The sequence below is a fragment of the Mycteria americana genome, chromosome 8 (assembly GCF_035582795.1).
Source record: "Mycteria americana isolate JAX WOST 10 ecotype Jacksonville Zoo and Gardens chromosome 8, USCA_MyAme_1.0, whole genome shotgun sequence".
NCBI lineage: Eukaryota > Metazoa > Chordata > Aves > Ciconiiformes > Ciconiidae > Mycteria > Mycteria americana.
In genome coordinates this window covers 44,511,738-44,531,108 of record NC_134372.1, presented here as the reverse complement: position 1 = coordinate 44,531,108, position 19,371 = coordinate 44,511,738, and the positions used below count along the sequence as shown (strand labels likewise).

The 19,371-nt window shown below is 39.7% G+C and overlaps 1 protein-coding gene across 1 annotated transcript in view; it reads left to right on the top strand.

Annotated features, from left to right (window-relative positions):
• The first annotated feature begins 560 nt into the window (after positions 1 to 560).
• LOC142414140 (polycystin-1-like protein 2) overlaps positions 561 to 19,371 on the top strand; it is a 43,168-nt gene continuing 24,357 nt past the window's right edge. Inside the window, 17 exon segments of the mRNA XM_075511041.1 lie at positions 561 to 948; positions 1,498 to 1,662; positions 5,369 to 5,554; positions 6,343 to 6,453; positions 6,878 to 7,025; positions 8,711 to 8,940; positions 9,586 to 9,990; positions 11,101 to 11,199; positions 11,912 to 11,961; positions 13,093 to 13,210; positions 13,844 to 14,051; positions 14,785 to 14,902; positions 15,164 to 15,305; positions 15,805 to 16,005; positions 16,221 to 16,366; positions 16,865 to 17,059; positions 17,912 to 18,037. Coding sequence (XP_075367156.1) covers positions 561 to 948; positions 1,498 to 1,662; positions 5,369 to 5,554; positions 6,343 to 6,453; positions 6,878 to 7,025; positions 8,711 to 8,940; positions 9,586 to 9,990; positions 11,101 to 11,199; positions 11,912 to 11,961; positions 13,093 to 13,210; positions 13,844 to 14,051; positions 14,785 to 14,902; positions 15,164 to 15,305; positions 15,805 to 16,005; positions 16,221 to 16,366; positions 16,865 to 17,059; positions 17,912 to 18,037 — 3,036 coding nt within the window.

Below are 19,371 nucleotides of genomic sequence, written 5' to 3'. Positions count from 1 at the left end.
TAAACAGGTGGACAGGATGAATATGATGCAATAATTGTTGACATTGCATTAGCATCCAAAAGAAGCACCTCAAATAATAATTATTAAAAATAAAGCGATCCAAAACAATGAAATGTATCTAGAGGAGCACTGTGTGTTTTCCCATCTCATAACTCCTTGTGTTTCTCATTTTCCTCATTCTCCTCTCATTCTTGCTATTATATCTCTTTGTTGTTGTTGTAAAGACCTCCAGCTTTAATGTTCACTCAATGATGCCTTTGATGTAGGAGCCTTATCTCATTTTCCCATGTGTCCAATAGCAGCATATATCAACTTTATCTCCTCTGCTCATGAGGAAAGCAATATTCTAATGTCTTCTCTTCAAACTGACTTCACATGGAATGAGACATTTATACAATAGGCCTCACAATGGCCATTGCAGTGACTTAGCATCAACACTCGTTGTGTGTGTCCTCAGACGCAATCACCATTATATATTAGAAGCAATCTGTTCCATGTTCTATTGCTGCTATTGTTGCAAGCAGCAAAGAGGAAGGAGAAATGCTGATGACATGACCAGGATGACATCTCAAGCTTTTGAAGAAGGCAGCAAAACGAGTGGTGATATGATAAGCAAGACCAGTACCACACAGGGCACTGAGCTGAGAATGTGGCTTGGGGTCGCAGTTCTAATTTCTCTTGCTGTATGCTTGGCTGTGGAGGAGGCAACCATTGATGAAGGAATCCCTTGCTCAAAGTACCAGCTAGCTTTCAACTATTCATGCTATGAGTTTGTTAGACTCCAGCATACCTTCACAAGTGCCCAGAGCTGGTGTGAGAGAGGAGGGGGGCACCTTGTCTTTATTGAAAATGAGGAAACTCAAGAGTTCTTGCAAAAACATATTGCGGAGGATCAGGAATGGTGGATAGGACTGATCTCAAACTCCTTGCTGAATGAAACTACTGACGGTAGGTGATTTTGAAATCATGTCTTCTTTAAAACTGTATCAGCCCATGATGCTTACTTAATGTGATAACAAATGCAATCAGTCCCTCTGTAGACATCTGCTGAAAAGCCACTGTCTTTTGTTGCTGTAACTTCAGATTTATATTAAGATGTTTTAATTGCCTGCTTCACTTCCCAGTTTCATTTGTCACCCTTTCCATTGGATCTTGTGGTGGTGAATTAGATCAGCTTGCTGACCCAGTGAAAAAAATGTGCTGGGTTAGTTCTCTAGTGGAAGAGCAAGCTGCGCCAATTCACCACACTAGGAAGTGCTGCAAGATCTGATGCAAGGGAAATGGTGGAATCTTGAGGCTGGGAGCACAGGGGGAAGTGGCAGTGTCTTTTTTAGTGATTATAGCAGGCTAAATATAAAATGTAATTGAAGTTCCCTACACAGACTAGAACACCTCTGCTTCAGTAGGAGCAGGGCTACAGTCCTGCTGTGCAGGCTCTGACTGTAATTGTGTTACTGTGGAAAATAAACATTCAGGACACCATTACTTTGTTCACAGGGTCAATGATGTGGCTGGACACTTCAAATATAAGCTACAGTAACTGGTACAAGGATCAGCCATCTCCCTTCTCATCCACATGTGGGTACATCCTGAAGAATGCCAAGTATCAGTGGGGTGTGACTGAAAATTGCAGCCAGGAATTTGACTTCATTTGCGAGTTTGGTAAGATACACAACAGCTGGAACTTAGAAGTAAGCGTGCCATATTCACAACTGTGCATAACTTGCCTTGTTGCTTTCAAAGTGGCTGCGCAATAACTTAATAAAGCTTATTAAAAGTGAACAAGCAAAAAGCCATATAAGCCCAGCAGGTGCTCTTTTTCCAGTGCTCTGATGCAAGATCTGATCCAAAGAAAGGAAGAACCCTGAAATCACTGGGAGATGTAGTTGCTCAGCAGCTAGCCATTAAGGCCCAGGTTTCCAGTAGAGGGCTAGTAAAATAGCAATGGATCTGAGAGTGAATCTAAATGTGTAGCAGTCCATGTCTACAGCGGACGTAAGCTAGCTAGTTTAAAGCCAATTTGAGTAGTGCATAATAGGATGGTTGCAAGAATAAACTCCCACAATACCATAGTACCTGAGCTAGGTGCGACCTGTATGACTGCCCTGTAAACATACTCTTAATCATAAATATATGCCAAAATAATTTCCATTTGTAACTGAAGCAAAAATACAGCCAGGCTTCCAGAGACACCACTCCTAGCAGCCTGGAGTAAGCAAAAGTGAGAGCAAGCTTTTCTTGTTCCTTCTCAGACCCTTCCATCAGGTGAAGTTTGAGCGCTTCCCCAGGATAAGGAAGCAGACAGGAACCTGTACTTCCTGGTGGCATTTTAGTGCTCAGACAGAAAATCTACAGACATTGTGTCCCTTAAATTACGACTTGGAACAAACAGTCCTGGAAGGGAATACCAGCAATTTCATCCCATTCAACATACAGATATGAGGGGAATTTGTGTTCCTCACACTTTGCACGTAAGCCAAGCATTTTAAACTGTAACTAGACTGTAACTTTTAAACTGTAACTAGAACTGAGGTCACAAGCACTGGAAGGACAGTCTGGCTGTAAGCTCACTAATATAAAAAAAAGTCTTTGAATCCAGTATGCAAGTACAGGTTACCACAAGCCCTAGCAGTGCTACTGCCCTGGTCTAGTACTGTACTACTTCTGACATAATTAACAAGTCATTCCACAATCAGCAAAACTATTAAAGTTTTGTTTCCTGTCCTGATTTTCTGTTCCACTTCCCTTCCCTACCCTCCTCCTCAGCACTCCCAGTTCACTCCCATATTCCCAGCACATCCCACCTCTGCAAATACTTTTTCCTCCCTCAGCTCCCTCCCCTGCAGTTCTGCAGCTGCCTCAGAGCTCCAGCCATACGTGCTGGCCACTTGAATCCCACATCATGGAACACTGGCTTATAATCCCTACTCCTAATAGAGGCACTGAGGTAGCTCTTTCTCTTCTACCTAGCTATTGATTTTCATGACATTTTAGGGTGTTTTGAGGTTTATATCTATACATCAAATTTGGCTGAGGATGACTAACATTAAAAATGATTGGGGGAGAGGAAATTGGCAGACAGCACAATCCCTTAAGCTTATTTTCCTTGCAAAAACAGATTAAAATTATTTTTCCATTACAACCACAGTAGACAACTGTCTGTTTGTAAGGAAACTATAATCTGTTACCATAGGATCTGACTTAAAGCCCATTAAATTCAAAGAGTGTTTGCATTATTGAGCAACAATATGTCCTACACTACATCCATCATTCCATTACCCAGGAAACCGAGAACAGATTGAGGCAATAGTAGCCTTGTTTTCAGTATCTATCTAAGGCTATGTCCATTAAAACACATACATATTTCAATAATAGAGTAGATTCCTCTTTTCCAGCTTTGCATGCAAGGAGTTAGATCTAATATCTCAAAGAAACAGGGGCAATATTTTCATTAGTTTCCTTCGGTGTTGAATGTTTGGACATTCTGCAACCTGACGGTGCTTAAGTTTGTCTCTCTGTAAAATGGGCATAGTGATACTTAACACCTTTACACACAGCTACTGTGAGGCTTGGTTCACATTGAGTTTGAAACTTCAAATGAAACTGGTAACTTGTATCTACTTGATCATCTGAGATAGGTATATGTGTACAAACAACTAAGCAGACAGCTTTCTGCCTTCATCCTTTCTGTGGTCATCTATCCTAGCATTATTTGTGTCTCTCAATGCAAGTAAAAAATTTCCTTATTATTATTTCTTATTATTTCTATTCTACCATTTGGTGCTCTGTAGGTTAGCAATTTGTTGTAGTAAAAATATACGTATTGAACCAGGGTTTGCACATAGGAACACAAACCAGGTTCTGTACAGTTTTGCATGTAAAAGTTGCTGAGACAGCAAATACTATGGGAACTCTCTATACAAAGTAAAGAACAAAAAAATGCATGAGATGATAGTCTGTACTAGAATTTAAAAGCAAATAATTTTTCAAGCTTATTTAGAGAGCTCTAATCTGTAAACTGATCATGTTGCTATAGTTACAGCCAGGCTTAGATTTAGCCTTTAAATAACAATAGCACACAATTAGTGCAGTGTGCGCACATTGGCTCTGTGTCCTGGTTTCAGCTGGGATAGAGTTAATTTTCTTCCCAGTAGCTGGTATAGTGCTGTGCTTTGGATTTAGCATGTGAATAATGTGATAACACACTGATGTTTTAGTTGTTGCTAAGCAGTGCTTATACTAAGTCAAGGACTTTTCAGCTTCCCATGCTCTGCCAGGGGCACAAGAAGCGGGGAGGGGGCACAGCCAGGACAGCTGACCCCAACTGGCCAAAGGGCTATTCCATACCATGTGCCGTCATGCTCGGTATAGAAACTGGGGGGCAGTTGGCCGGGGGGCAGCGATCACTGCTCGGGGACTGGCTGGGTGTCGGTCAGCAGGTGGTGAGCGATTGCATTGCGCATCACTTGTTTTGTACATTCTTGTACCATTGTTATTATTATTTTCTCTTCCTCTGCTGTCCTATTAAACTGCCTTTATCTCAACCCATGGGTTTTACTTTTTTTTTTTCCTCTTCCCACCAGGGGGGAGGATGAGCGAACGGCTGTGTGGTGCTTAGTTGCTCACTGGGGTTAAACCACGACACAGTGTTTAATCAAGGTACTTAAGGGGAATGATCAAAACAGCAACTGCAGGAAAATGTATTTAAACTGAGACAACTGAAACAAAAACATTCTTGTGCAACACTCCATATGAGAGCAGTCTTTCGCATCCTCCTCTTCAGGGTATTAAGTATCCTGATTACTACAGGATGCTCAGAATTCTGAAAGATAATTAACTGTCCCAGCTTAATCAAAGACTGAGGTGTACGCATTTAGACATATGACCTGAGCAGTCCTGCTGAATGAAGTCAGTCAAATATCACACAGGAGCAAAGGTGTCTCTGTAGCAGAAATGGGATTGGGTCCCATGCTTAATATGCAAGCTATTTCCAGAGCAATTACCTGAATATCATGCAAATCACACACCGCCACAAGGCTCTTTTGGAAGTAAAGAGTAACTCTAAACCTTCCAGTACTGCAAGTCAAACAAATGCCAAGTGTTTTCCACAAAAATATGGGTTTTTTTTAAATTAAAATATTTCAGTTTATTAAAAATGTTCTCAAATTTTTGTTTAAGGCAGTAAAAATCATAAATCTATTCTTTTGGATTTTAAAAAAGCAAAAATATTTTATTCTTTATTCTTTTGTTCCATTTTCTTAATTGTTTAGCTTAAAAGGGAGAAACAAAAAAAATGGATATGCAGCAAAACTGTAGCAGGATTCTTCAGAAATTCAAAAAGTTAAATCTGATTTTTTTCTCCTATTAGAATCTAGCCAGAGCATTGCTTGTGAGAATTACAATGCCACTGTACAATGCGGATCAGGAGAAGTTATTCAAATTGGAGAGAGCTTCTACGGACGGAAGACCCCTCACTACTGTGTATCAGAGACTCCTCGCCAGTATGATACAGATGAAGACTGTAGCTGGATCAGTGTCAAAGACGAAGTAGCAGGTAGTATCTTATGGCATTGCTTGTCAGAAGCATAGAGTACATGCCAAAGTTCCTGGTCCCTAAAATATTTTACCTTGAATTTCAGTAGAGTTAGTGAATAAGAAAGTGGATTATTCCTAAAATGAAGGGAATCACAGAGAACTGACATGGAGGAGGTTCCCACAGGAGGCTGGATGGAAAGGAGGGATTTTGCGAGGAGGAAAGATTTAGAGAAGGAGAGGGGGAGTAAATGCAGAACAAGGGTTCCTCTCACTGTGTGAAGAAAATACGTGGGCACACCAATTCCCTGATGAACTCAATGGGAGACCCTAGGTTTGACAGAGATGGAAGAGAACACATCCATACAAACCTAACTCCAACCCAGGAGGGGTGAAAAGGCTGGCACCCATGGGGACAGGAGGGCAGGAGAGATCTGCTGCCGCCTGCCGTGTGTCAAGTACACAACCTCCTGGAGCTACGGGCCTCCGTGGCTTGCCAGACTAAACAGTGACTATGGCCTGTCCCTATGGCGGTTCTTTGGGCTTCCAGCCAAAATTAAACAAAACATATAACTTCTTTTTTTTTACCCTCTCTAATTCAGCTTTATTCCAATAAAGTGGAACGGTGCTAAGAAATACCAGGCAATAAGCAACACACTAAAGTCAAAGTGATATGGGAGTTTGTCTGGAAATCAGTGACATGATATGCTCCCCCTCCCCTTTTTGTTTCTGTAATCATCTCTCATCTGAGCTGTTACAACACTCAAAGACAAAACCCACTACTTCATATAAAACGGTCCTTCCTTCCAGGCCAGTGTCATGGTCTTCAGGCCTGCCAGGTGGCAGCGGATGGCACTTTCTTTGGAGATCCTTGTCCAGCCTCCGGAAGCTATTTGTCTATTCAATACCACTGCAAGGAAGGTAAGTGGGAGGGGGCTGTCAACACCAAATGTCTGTTCTGCTCTTTGCTGTAACACTGTGACCATTAATATTTATCTTAAAAATCACTGCTCCATCCTTAGGGAAGAACCTGGAAGAGCTGTGACCACTAAAAATAGGCACAATAATGTAGCTTCCCTATCCTAACTGAGCGTTTTTGATAGGATACAAAGCCAGGAAATTCAGACACATAAAACACACTTAAATGAAATTATGTTCCAACAAGAATCTTGACCAGTAGGTATGGAAAAGAATCAGCTCCCTGTCACACCACTAATGCACTCAAATTAGCGGCAGTATCAGCTCAGCTTTGGAGAAGGCCTGCTGTCAATACATGAAAATTAATTGAATTATGTAAGAAATGTAGTCAAACAATGGCATTGAATTCTGTCATTATGTTTTACAGGTCTGCAGCTGGTTGTAACAGATACATGCTTTGTCTTTGAAAATATCACAGTCAGTTTGAACTGGCTGCTCTCTCCGTACTCTGGCAACCTTTCCTGTATCATTAGCACTGGAGATGGCCACACTATTGATCCTTACTACCCTCTAACGTAAGATATATCCTTCATGTATCATCAGACAACCAGTAAATTTCACTGCTTGCATTTTATTGAATGCTACAAGTCTCTTAAATAAGATGTTAAAAATTAAGTAGATTAATAATAGACCATACATACAAGACACTTGTATTCTGCAGAAACTTGTTTTGAAATTAAAACAAAATTTTATGTCAAGCTGCCAACCACAATCTTTCTTCTGCTTATTATGACAAGTGATTCCTATTTCTTACTAAGAGAATTTATTCCAGATCCTAAGACACAAAATTACTGAAAACATGTCAGTAATTGCCAAAGAAACAGGCAATCATTGTTTTCTTAAGTTTAAGGAGTATTTTTTTATAACATTTAAAATAATACAATGGCATTCTGGAGGTTTACTTTTGTTTTAATTGCATAAAAATTGTGTCTTTAACAGATCAAACATTTTTCTGCTGGATTTAAAAATCAGATTTTGTCATAGTGCTAGGAATGACAGAGAATGGCTCTAGAAATTTATTTGTCTACTAATGGAATCTGAGTCAACTAGAAAAATAAGAGTAAAAGAATGAAAACCAAAAAAGTAGTAATGTACTAGAAACAGTAAACAGTCTTTCAGAGCTACAGACACAGGCCTGTAGCTGTAAAGAACTTGAAAAAAAATCTTTGATAGTGAACCTTTAAGTAAAATATATTTGCTAGCTGTAAGCAGAGGCTTGCTGTTTTTATGGGAAGCCCCTTTTACTTCACCTACTAAATGGCTCGCAGTCATGCTCATCTGTTTTCTGTGTCCAGTTTGATACCCACTCTTACAGGGATTGCCTTTTCTGGTCTGGACTTGTCATTGGCATGTGTTTGAAGTCCAGTTAGAATGTAACCTTTTTCTTCATTAAAACAGCTAATGATAAATATGCATTATCAAGGATAATATGTCGTGATCTTTGTTTGCATTTGCAAGGTGGTACCATGATAAGAATATAAATAGTTCAGAAGAGAATAGTGTCAGGAATATTACTTATTTGCCTTTCATGGTGTATGTCATTCAAGAAGGATATCCTTGGATTCTTTTCACCATCTCCCTATGCTTGTTAGTAATAATAGTAACTACCACAGACTTCTTCATATCCATTCATCTCCTATTGCTATCATGACCGGAGCTGCACCAGACCCAGGAGTGAAGAGGCATTTTTACTAGCATGGGCAAGTATAGAAGCAGCTGCACATTAAAAAAGAGCAAGGGAGTGCTCTGACAAAATGCTGAGCAGCCTCAGCTTCCACTGATATATCTAAGAGACGGTAAATCGGGAATAAAATAAAGAATAGAGAATTAAGGGCCCTGTTACATATTCTAAAGTGCATAGTCACATGTCTGTGCTCAGAGCCAACAAGTCACAAACCAGATCCAATGCCACATGTTCTTGAACTGTAACCTACCTACTTTACAGCAAAACGTAGCCACCCTTATAGATATACTTTGAGAATGACCAGCCCTGATATACATCCTTAATGACACTGTAGCTGGAACAAAGGAACAATCTTCAACCCTAAAGATTCTGTGTAAAAAAATGAGGGATTACAGTGATGGCAGGAGAGCTGAGTCAGGTCAGAAATTTGGGAACTGTGACCACTGTTATCACGTAAGGCTAAGGACTTCCCAGGACAGTCTTCCACAACAAGAAGCTGTTCTCTTTCTATTCTAGACTGGTCAGCAATGTCACATATAGATATTCATCTCCTGGAGAATTTACTGTTTTTGTGGAGTGCACCACCAGCGAATGGCACGTGACGGCACAGAAGCGGGTGACTGTTCAAGATAAGATGGATCAGCTAAGCATTACTGGGTGCTATAGCCAGTATGAATCTGGGAACAGCTCTCACTGCTGTACACTGTATGGGGACTTGTTGTGGATTCAAGTTGAACTCAATGGAGGTGAGGGTAATTACTCTGCATGATTTAAACGCCAGGCTAAATATTATGCTACCCATGGGATAGAAGCAGGATTTTCATTATGCAAAACAATACTTCTTTTTAGTGAATGCTTTCCTTCTAATTGTTGCATTCCTGCAACTGAATGAGCTCAGCTCCATTGGAGGGGTTCTTTCTCAGAGCTATTACATCACCTCAAACATAAGTATAAACCCTTTTTCCCTCTACACAAAGCTGACAAAGCATGAGCATAACTTTAGTCACATGAATCCACATGAAGCCAGTAGGAATATTTCCATATTTGAAGTTAGGAATCCACAGAAATGCTTCTCTGATTGAGGGTAAGAGGATTCCGTGCTGAGCCAATCACATTTGCTGATGTACGTTTGTTCTTACTTCAAGTTCCTGGAATCCATATATATGCTTAAAAAATAAAATTCAGTAGCATATGTTTGAATTCTCTTGACTGCCCTAACACTCCCAGCAGACAACATGTGATAGACTTCCATAGCCTAGAGGGGCACAAAACCCTGCATTGCTGCAGTGTTCTTATGACTCCTTTATAAATACCTGAATGCTGCACAAAGCAGCTAGAATTGGATGGTCTATTATGCAAGCTGTGAGAAATTTTGAACTGTCTTTTTGCAGGCAATGGAGTGACCTACATTATATTAGCAGATAACATGACACTCACTGAATCCAGTGCAAAGGAAGGAATTGTCCCTCACAATCTGACACTCGACAGTGCCTCTCAAGAGCTGCTAGGCCCAGGGATACATCAGCTGGAAATCCGAGCATCCAGCAACACAACCACATTGGAGATCTCTGAGAGCATTGCTGTTCACTTAATTGAGCCAGTGTCTGGTCTTCAGGCTGCATTAGCTTCTCACACTCTGCAGCTGGGGGAGAACTTGGAGATAAATGTCTCTGTGTCTCATGGTGCCCCAGATAAGCTGAAGTTTGAGGTGATTGGATCTAATGAAACTCACTCTCACAAAGAAGATGGCACTTATGGGGAACCTCGAACATACATCATTCCCATGCACTCTGAAGGTACGGCATGCTGACATCTTCTGTATTTCTAAGACACTCACAGCTGAGTAGAGGAGTTCACATAAACAGTCACAGAACCCCAGGGTAGGGAACAATAAAGTACAGCTGAATTTGGTAGCTTTTTTAGCTGCTGAAACTTGGTCTGCAGAACAGTATGAACAGCATGGTCTTATTGACTTGTGAGCTAAAAAAGTTGAACTGGCAAATGGGTTCTCCATACAGATACTGAAAGCAAGGCTTCACCTGATTTTTTGCAATAAAAAAGGCATTGTGAACCAGGGTTTACTTTTTCATGACATGATCTGATTCAAGTACAAATGATGACATTTTCCTGAATCACAAAGTGTTTTCCTCCTGTTTGTTCATATGTATAACTTTTCAAGTCTACACTCCTCTGCAGTTTACACTGCAGTAATTAATAATCTGAGGAGTTCTCGGTAGATGTGACAAAGAATAGGGGAGGCTTTCTGTGTGTTGGTCTCCAACGTGTAGTTTTTGTTGGACTTACTTATGAATAAGCTTTTTAGTATTTTTTTCTTTCCATTACTAAGAAATCAAAGCCTTTAAAATGTGGGATTAGGGAGATTGTCCTTAAGAGTTAATTCAGTGGCAGAAGAGAAAAATGTTTCCTCGTCTAATGAACTGTTCAAATCCCATGCCAAAGCTGGAAGTCTAGAAGCTAATTGCGATTTCATTTTATGTTTTAAAATTATTCAATATTAAAAGTTTTATTGGGTCTCCCTATACCCATTTGAACATCCCTTCCCTTCAGGCAGAAATTTTCAAACAAGACAGATGGTCTCTCAAGATGCCTAAACTCATTTGGACTCCAGTATTAGCACACCTCTAGTTTCCTGTGTGGTAATATCATAGCCAGCTGACGAAGAATAGCATTGCAAGTGCTAGGACAAAGGCAGCTGAGTTACTAAAACGCTGAGATAAAGGGGAAGAACATTCCTTGAAAAGCTTTTCACCAGTGGAAATTCATCAGAAAAACCCTAAAGCTCTTAACAGAGAAGAATAGGATTTTCTTTACGAATTGGATTTTATATCCCAAACATGATGGACTGGTCCCACTGCTATTCTTAACTGGACATTTGTCTTCTCTAGGTACTTTCCTAGTGAAAGTGGTGGCCATGAATGCCTTCTCAAACATGAGTCTGGATCTTGGGTTCATCACTGTGTTGGCAAACAGTTCTCATAAAGAAGGTAATTGCATTAATCTGACAGTGCTGGTTTTGACCACGTAAGTGTCTTTTTGTAATCAGAGCATTTCATGGAGTGCTTATGGTTTGCACCTAGTAATTGCTTCACTTCCAGCAACAGTGCTGAAAACTTCTGTGGAGGCTTCTTCCTGATGAAGGCAGATTCCCTGGCTTTGAAGTAGTCATAAATTAGCATCACTCTGTATATATGTTATGCATTGCACATTTGCTATTTGTCCTAGAAATAATTGGCTTGGGACATAGCCCTGAAATCAGGAAATATTTGCATCACAGCAGTCTCATAAATTGCTGTCAGTAAATGCTTCTAGATGGCTCATCCTTACATTTACAAAAGCAGATTATACTAGGAATAAAGTTACTTTAGTACTAATCCTATTGAGACTTTTCCAGTGCTTTCCCTCAATTTTTCTTTGTACATCAATGAAACTCCATCACCTTCTGTGAATTTATTTTGATTTACACCATTATGTTTGAAGAATCAGGATCATCTTCTTTATAGTATGTGACTAGCTTGTTGTTACAACTTTACCGATTGTAACTAGACTGTTTATCACAGTTCTAGAGTCTGATTCTTATAGCCCTATCTTTCAGACTGTTGGTAGTCAAATCCTGTGTATTTAAGTCACATTCACTGAGGATGTCTGAAAGCCTTACAGGTAGCACTAAAATATTCTGCTCTTTTTTGTATTAAACAGATTCTGCTAAGGAAGAAGGCAGCTCCAAAACAAATACCCAAAAGACAAATGTAAGTATTATTTAAGGATCTTTCTTTAAAATGGAAATGCTTAGAAATTTTTCTTAACCAGTAAAAGTGCTGCATAAGATATTGAAAATAAATATTTGTAGCATACTAGATTATGGACTAGATTTTCTGTGCCCTGTATGATTTAACGTAAAATCTACACCGAAAGTCTCTGAGACAAATGTGTTTACAGGCATTCAATCTACAATTTGTAAAAGCCTTCAAGTAGCAATTACAGGATTAGAGAAAATGAACGTTTCACAATGATTCAGTTTTGGAAGTTGAAATGTGCTTAGATTAATTTTTAAATTATCTACTTGACTAATGGAAACCTCTCTTTGAGGGGCTATCCTTTGAGCAGAGTTTAATATATTTTTATATTGTTTCTAATCATTTCCTGCTCCTGTATTGGAATGTTTAAGTTATTTTGCAAAGAAGAAATTTCCAGTTTATGGCAAACCGAGAAACTAATGATACACCAATTGCTAGCAGTTGCACAAATTTAAATAATAAAATTGCCAGATATAATATTTTGTTATCATCTGAAAGGTCTAGTTTTTAACACCAGCAGACAGATATATGCTATAGGAGACATGCTGCTTCACAAGAAGGCATCGTGCTTTACAGATTGCCTGTAAGAATATATTGCATCAGAGGAATATAAATCTAATTCAAACCTAAGTTTATCATAGTTTGTTGCACAGAAAGACAAATTCAGCTACCTCCTTCTTCTCTTTATCTATAGCTGTAATGTATCCAATTTGGATAAAAAAGGAATGTACTAGAAGATGCACTAGAAGAAATATGATTGTCCAAGGGTTAAAAGTCTTGGTCCAAAAATGGAAAATTAATGGGAATTAGTTTCCTAAGTACCTGCATTAGTTTTGAAAATGGGAGGTGGGCTCCTAAGCCACTTATGAGTTTGGGAGTATTTTGCCACACAATTTCTCTGCTTCTATTCCCGTAGCTTCTACTTCCATACTACCACTGATCAGGGAAAGATCATTTAAACTACAGATCTGCATACAGTGATTTGGGGTCTAAACTTTCAGGCCTTTTTCATCATAAAGAAACAAGATACGTATGTGTTTATACATGCTCCTCTCCTAACTGATACATTTACTTATTATTTAGGATCACAAAAAAAACCCCAAAATATATATTAAACCGAGTCGCCATGTGGATCCTTTCACAACTGTTACACTTGGCTGGCCAGACAACAACAATAATTCCAGTTTTCTCTGGTCCTGTGGTATGTGCATTTCCTGAACTTTTCCACCAACTTCTATTTGACAAGTAACAAACTCACTGTCATGTCAGATCAAGTGGTGAATATCTGACCAAAGGATGGTTTACTCTGGCTTTAAAGTTTGCCACTCACTGTTCATGAAGAATGTCCTTCTACCTTACTCTGGTTTTAACACTGAGCTAATTATGGTCTATAATATGGCATAGTACTCAGTTTTCATCTTTTCCTAAAGGTGGCTACTCCTAGGTTTCAATTTTTCAAGATCTGCCCATCCTAAGCCCTCACCCTCATAGCCAAGAACTAATCCCAAGTGACTTATATAGTTAGGCATTTGCAAGATACATGTGTGTCAGTAAAACAGCAATAACTAGCATCAAATATGATGCAAAAATATTTATGGCTGAAAACTGGATTGAGATTCAGGACATCTGTGTTTTGTCCCCGTATTTATCCCTGGCCTCATACATTACTTTGAAGAAGTCAGTCTGTACTCTGAGCTCTGATTACCCACTCTTTAAATTGGGTTCAGGAAACTTGTTTGCTCTGTAAAGCTCTTTGAAACCTATGGCAGGAAAGTCCTTTATAAGAGACATGGGATGTTATGACTATTCTAATTATAAAGGAAATGTTTTGCAGGAGCTTGCTGGCCTGAGTGGAATGAATGTGTGCAGCAACAGATAATCCTAACCAACCAAACTGAGGTGCAAATCCCACCTTCCTGCCTTCCCCCTCCAAAGTCAGCTGTGACTGTCAGGGTTACAGTCCGAAACCATGGCAATGAAGAGAGGCAGGACGAGCAATGTCTCTATGTGACTGCAAAACAAGAGCTGCAACTAGAAATCAGGTCTGTTTTTAAACCATAGTATTCACTGGTTAATATTATTACTACACAAACATAGTGCAAGGCCACAGTTTTCAATAATAATGATAATAAAGTGATAAAGTACTTATTCTTGTAAATCTATTTATAACTTACCATCATAGGAATTATGGACAAAATGGGTCTTGGTGCATTTTCCAGTCCACATTTCTGAACATAATCCTTTGTAAATTGAGTAATATTCTTCCCAAAACCATTTAGGGTTTTTGACCCCACTACATCCTTTCAATGTTGGAGATTTCCATATGCAAACCTCGTTGAAACCATGGGAATAAAAGCTGTAAGATATGTCTGAAATTCCTACTGGACACCCAGATACACACTACTGCTTTAAAAAATCTGTTCTTCAAGAGTCTAGTGCCTCATTAAATAGCAGTGGCATTTCAATGATCTGTTAATATAATCATTTCAGGAGCTTAAATAGAAGCAGGCTTCATTTGAGAGCCTGAATCAATTTTGCAACATAAATAGTTTGTGGGTTCTGGGCCTCAGTCATGTTGAAAATGGAGATGAAGGTTCCTAAATTTCTTTAAAATACTTTAAAATTAAGTATTTTGCTATTTGTGAGTCATGTGTCACCTGTCTCATATTGCCGGGCTTTTACAGATTTTCATCAAACAAGAGTAAAACAATCAACATCAAGGACTATGACATCTCCTACAGTTACTACTTGTAACTACCATTTAATTCCTTACAGGTGTGAGGCAAACTGCAAGCCAGTGAATGCTAGTGATGAAGTTGTTTTGAGTGTCTCTGGACAGGACTCCCAGGCCATATATTATAACTGGTATTTAGATAACACATTCAAAACCAAGGTGAGAGCATCAGATTTTTTGGAAATACTGCACACACAAGAATAAACATCCATCCTGAGAGAACGCCACGTGGCCTCAGAGTGATACTTTGTCAAATGGACTCTTAGGAAATAATAGTGAAGACTGAGATAAGGGGGTACCAGGTTTGGGAAGGGTTCTAATGAAGGGCACCAAACTGCCACCCTGCTCCTGATAAATCACAACAGAAATCATGGCAAAGAGCGTCTACTGTCATGTTTTCTTTTCTGTCTGATTTTCCAGTCTATACCCCTCCCTCTAGCCTGTGGCCTGACTGGTTTCCGGCAGAACTCTTTGAATTTGCTTCAAAGCAACACATCCACATTGAAAATGAACAGCTCCTTCTTGCAGACACAGGGAGAAGCTTTTCAGATTAAAGTAACAGGTAGGGGCAAGCAGGGTTTTTCAGACTCCTTTGAGATAGTTTCTGCCATCATAACATCACACTGACGTTACACACACATAGCCTCACTGACAAGGAAGTTAAATCATTCCACAAGTTGTGAGCTGTTACTTTATCTGTAGGTTCTTTAAAATAATTAAGAGCTAAGTTTGTTCTGGGCTGTTGCAGCACCGGACAAATTCAGTTATCTTACTCCAAGCTGTTAATAACTTTGTTAAGGCTCATCTGGAAATGAAGTTATGCTTAATACTTGATCAAATAATACAGTCTTGCTTTATAATGCGAACACTACCATGTTTTTAATAGTTCTTTTCCTCTTATGGCTCATTCAGTAGCAGGATTTAATTTCTGATTAGGCCCACCCTGATGTTTCTGGTGCCTGAACAAACAGCATCATTGCTAGAGTAGGCAAGATTAATGTCTGAAGATCAGTGCTGCTGGGGCACAATTATTGCTGACGTTCTGCTCCCTCCACTCCCAGCAATGACTCAGCGTGGCTACGGGGAGGAAACGTACCTTGTCAGCACCATGCCTCTGCCCGACATCCCCAGTTGTGCTGTGTCTCCTAAGCAGGGATCAGTGCTCACCACGTTCACAGTCTCCTGCAGTGCTCCTTGCTTGGCCGATTCATGCCAATCCAGTCATAACAGGCAGCTCACATACTGCTTCTATCTGAAATCAAGTAAGTCCTGAGGTGAACTGTTTGGCTAGCTGCTTTCCCATGTTTCTAGCATGCACTGTTACTGTTCCTAACAAGAGCAGAGGCACAACCTGCTTCTGCTCCCCAGAGAGACTGAGTCAATCAGGCCTACAGAGAGCAAGCCCAGAGCCCCCAGTTCTTAGAGAACAGGAGGTGTCTGTCGTGTCTGGTAGGTGACCCACTCTTTCCTGTTTCAGATTCTCTCCTGCACTGTGGCCCGGACCCTGAACTGTTCCCAGTTTATCTTCCACTTGGAGAAAAGGAAAATAATTTCATTTTACATATGACAATTACTGTTAGCAACAGCTATGGTGATACAGTTCAAACTAATGCTTCGGTGAAGGTACACAGAATTACTTTATTTCAAGATCTCTCAAGTTTATACCTAACCTGTGATTCACTTTTGGAGCTTCTTCCCATTTTATACCTATTACTTCCCTCTGAATGTGCCATAATCACAGTTTTCCTATCTAACAGAGACTATTTTCTGTGGACTCATAGTAGTCAAAAGAATCTTCCACTGTCCTTTTTCTAGGACAGAAGTTTAAAAGATGATCTGTTTGGACATTGGGCAACATAAGCTGTATTTAGTGAGTCTGGAGTTACTCTATGTAGGCCCCAGAAAACTCTTGCTTCTGCCCCAGTGCCCCAGTAAGGAGATCCTTATCAAGCCACTAAAAATAAAACATTAAAAATGGGGAACACAAAGTTTTCTGTCCCACTCTAGCTAGGCTGTCACAATGTCCCACTCTAGCTAGGCTGTAAGATGATCATGGAAGCTGTTCAAAGATAATTACAACAGCATTAGCAACGTTAAGAGCATATCTGATTTCTTCACTAGGTTGGACATGCAGATATGATCGATGGGAGCCTGACCCTGCAGGCTATTGTATCTGAGAAGGCAAACACCATCCTAAAAGATGGGAACAACAGCATGAGTCTTTTCCAGCTGTATAAGTCAGTGACATCAGTCCTTAATCAGGAGACCCAAGAGGAAAGCTTTAACGTATCTTTACAGATGGACACACGAAAAGAGGTCAGCCAGACACTTGTTTTCTTGCAGTACAATGCAATATAATGGACTTCATATTCTTTGACAGCTCTTAAGTAATAAAAAGCTCATACATCACCACTTGAAATCAATGGGGGTTTCAAGTTTCTAGTATCTGTCTCAGTGTTTGGCACAGGTTTCAGCTATTTTTCACTATTTGCCCACATAAATAATTTGTTTTATCATCCATCAGTAAAAGAATTAATTCTCATTGTTATTGCATTAACTTAAACTAATTTGGACGGTGTTTTTAAACTTAAAATCAACCTAATTTTCCACAAACAATTTAAATATTAATAAAATGGCCTCTCCTGCAGGAGAAATATCCTATCTAATTTTCCCCAAAGTACTAGATGACAGTAATTTTAGTTTGTTCCTTTCAGCTACCAGCTTATGTTTCAGTTATAAGCTTATATTTGTACAGTGCTTTGAGTGCCTCAGATGAACAGATCTAGAGAAATGCAATGTATCCTTCAATTATGATTCATTATTTGAGTAACATCAATCATACATGGCTCTGCTTTCTCTGGAAGTGGCATTTATACAGTAATTCACACACATTAGTACAAATTCTCACAAGTAACTCTCCTTGCTATTAGTGGATGTTAAGTGTATAAATTCTCTGTGTTGGGAGGTAACATAAAACTCGTGATTATACAGTTATTAAGGCAAGTGGCATCTTGTCAGTAGACCTAATATCTGTTTAAATGATCCTTGTTGTGGAGTCTTACTCTACTGCATAATTTACAGCAAGCCTGGCTGTCAATATACAGCACTACTTGCACAGTCCTAATTAGCATCTTATTCCTTTGCCTAATTATCCCTTTTCATCCCAAGCTCCGAGGGCTGATGCTGACAACTCTCTCTGCTGTTAATGTAACATCAGCGCAGACTGCTCTTAAGATGTCAGAAGTATTGAAAGAAATCACTTACAGGAGTGAAGAGCTGTCTGTCTCAGCACAGGTAAGAAGCAATTCATCTTCTATCTCCTCACACTAACAGTATAGACTCTGTTGCACCCCATTGACCTTGGAAGAGTTTCAGTGCCTTACAGTTATCTGTTCTGCACCCATTTTTTCAACTGTACCAGCGTGTGTATTTTGACCAGAAGGGAACACATTTTGCTGTTTCGAGTAAGCTAATTTGGACTCACAGACATTGTCTCAGCAACCACTACAATCCAGGCTATGACCGTCTGTCCAGCTACATTTTATGATACATCTTTAAGTTGGAAACTTTAACTTTTAGTCAGAGGCATGTTAGGATGTATATTTTATCTTGTCAGGCACTCTTAGAATCCTGAAGAAAAACTGGCCAGGAGGGTTTTTCTCGAATTGCCCAGATCCATTGGTCCCTGATCCATCCACGCACTGTCACAAAACACACGTAGGCAAGCTGTCAGTGAGGCAGGAACATGGCTGCACCCAGAGGAACTGGGCACAAATGTTCAAACTGGCCTCACACAAGTATTTCTTGAATCTTATCTGGCAACATGACATTATTAGTAGATGATGCTATTTATGCATAAGGAGTGAGCACATGGGAGGACAGAACAAACTGGCACCGGGGAAGTTTCCCAAATATGCTGGCAATAAAAAAAAGCTGTCCTGATTTCTGATTTATTGTTGCAGACAGTTGCAGCCAGACAATGGCTTGGGAGCATTTCAGCAGTATGTGGTTAACTTTGGCAAAACACGAACATAGCTCAGATTCAGTACTCACCCTACAGTAAGGCTGCTAAGCGTTTGCAGACTGTGGGAATAGATATGTCCAAGCTTGCAATGAGTTTGCTTGGCTGCTTCACCATCCTGGGCTAAAAGCTGGCCAGTGCTTTCACAATCACAAAGCAATCACTGGCTGTATTCGGTCACAAAATAAAAATTGTAAAACTCATTCTCCTTTGGCACTTAGCACAGCGCAAGGCCAAAGGTATTACTTGCTGGTAATCCAATAGGGTTTGTGGAAACTAAGATTGAAATGCACATGCACTTGACAATATGGTGGTATTTTTTGGACACACCACTCAAAGTACAACCTAATTTACTGCATTACTGTACGTGTAAACTGTATCCTTGACCAGTGTTTGACAGACAAGCTTCCTTCAGATGTTATTCATCTTTTTTACGGATTAAATCTGTAGAAGCAGGCTGCATTTTTCAGGTCTGTATTACATGTTAGTATACCATCTAGTTAGTATATCATCTTTATTGGCGTTGGAGGTATTACCCCAGCACAAATAATTATAGTAAAAACAGCATTAGCCACAAATAGTCCCATGAGATTACTTATGTTGCAAT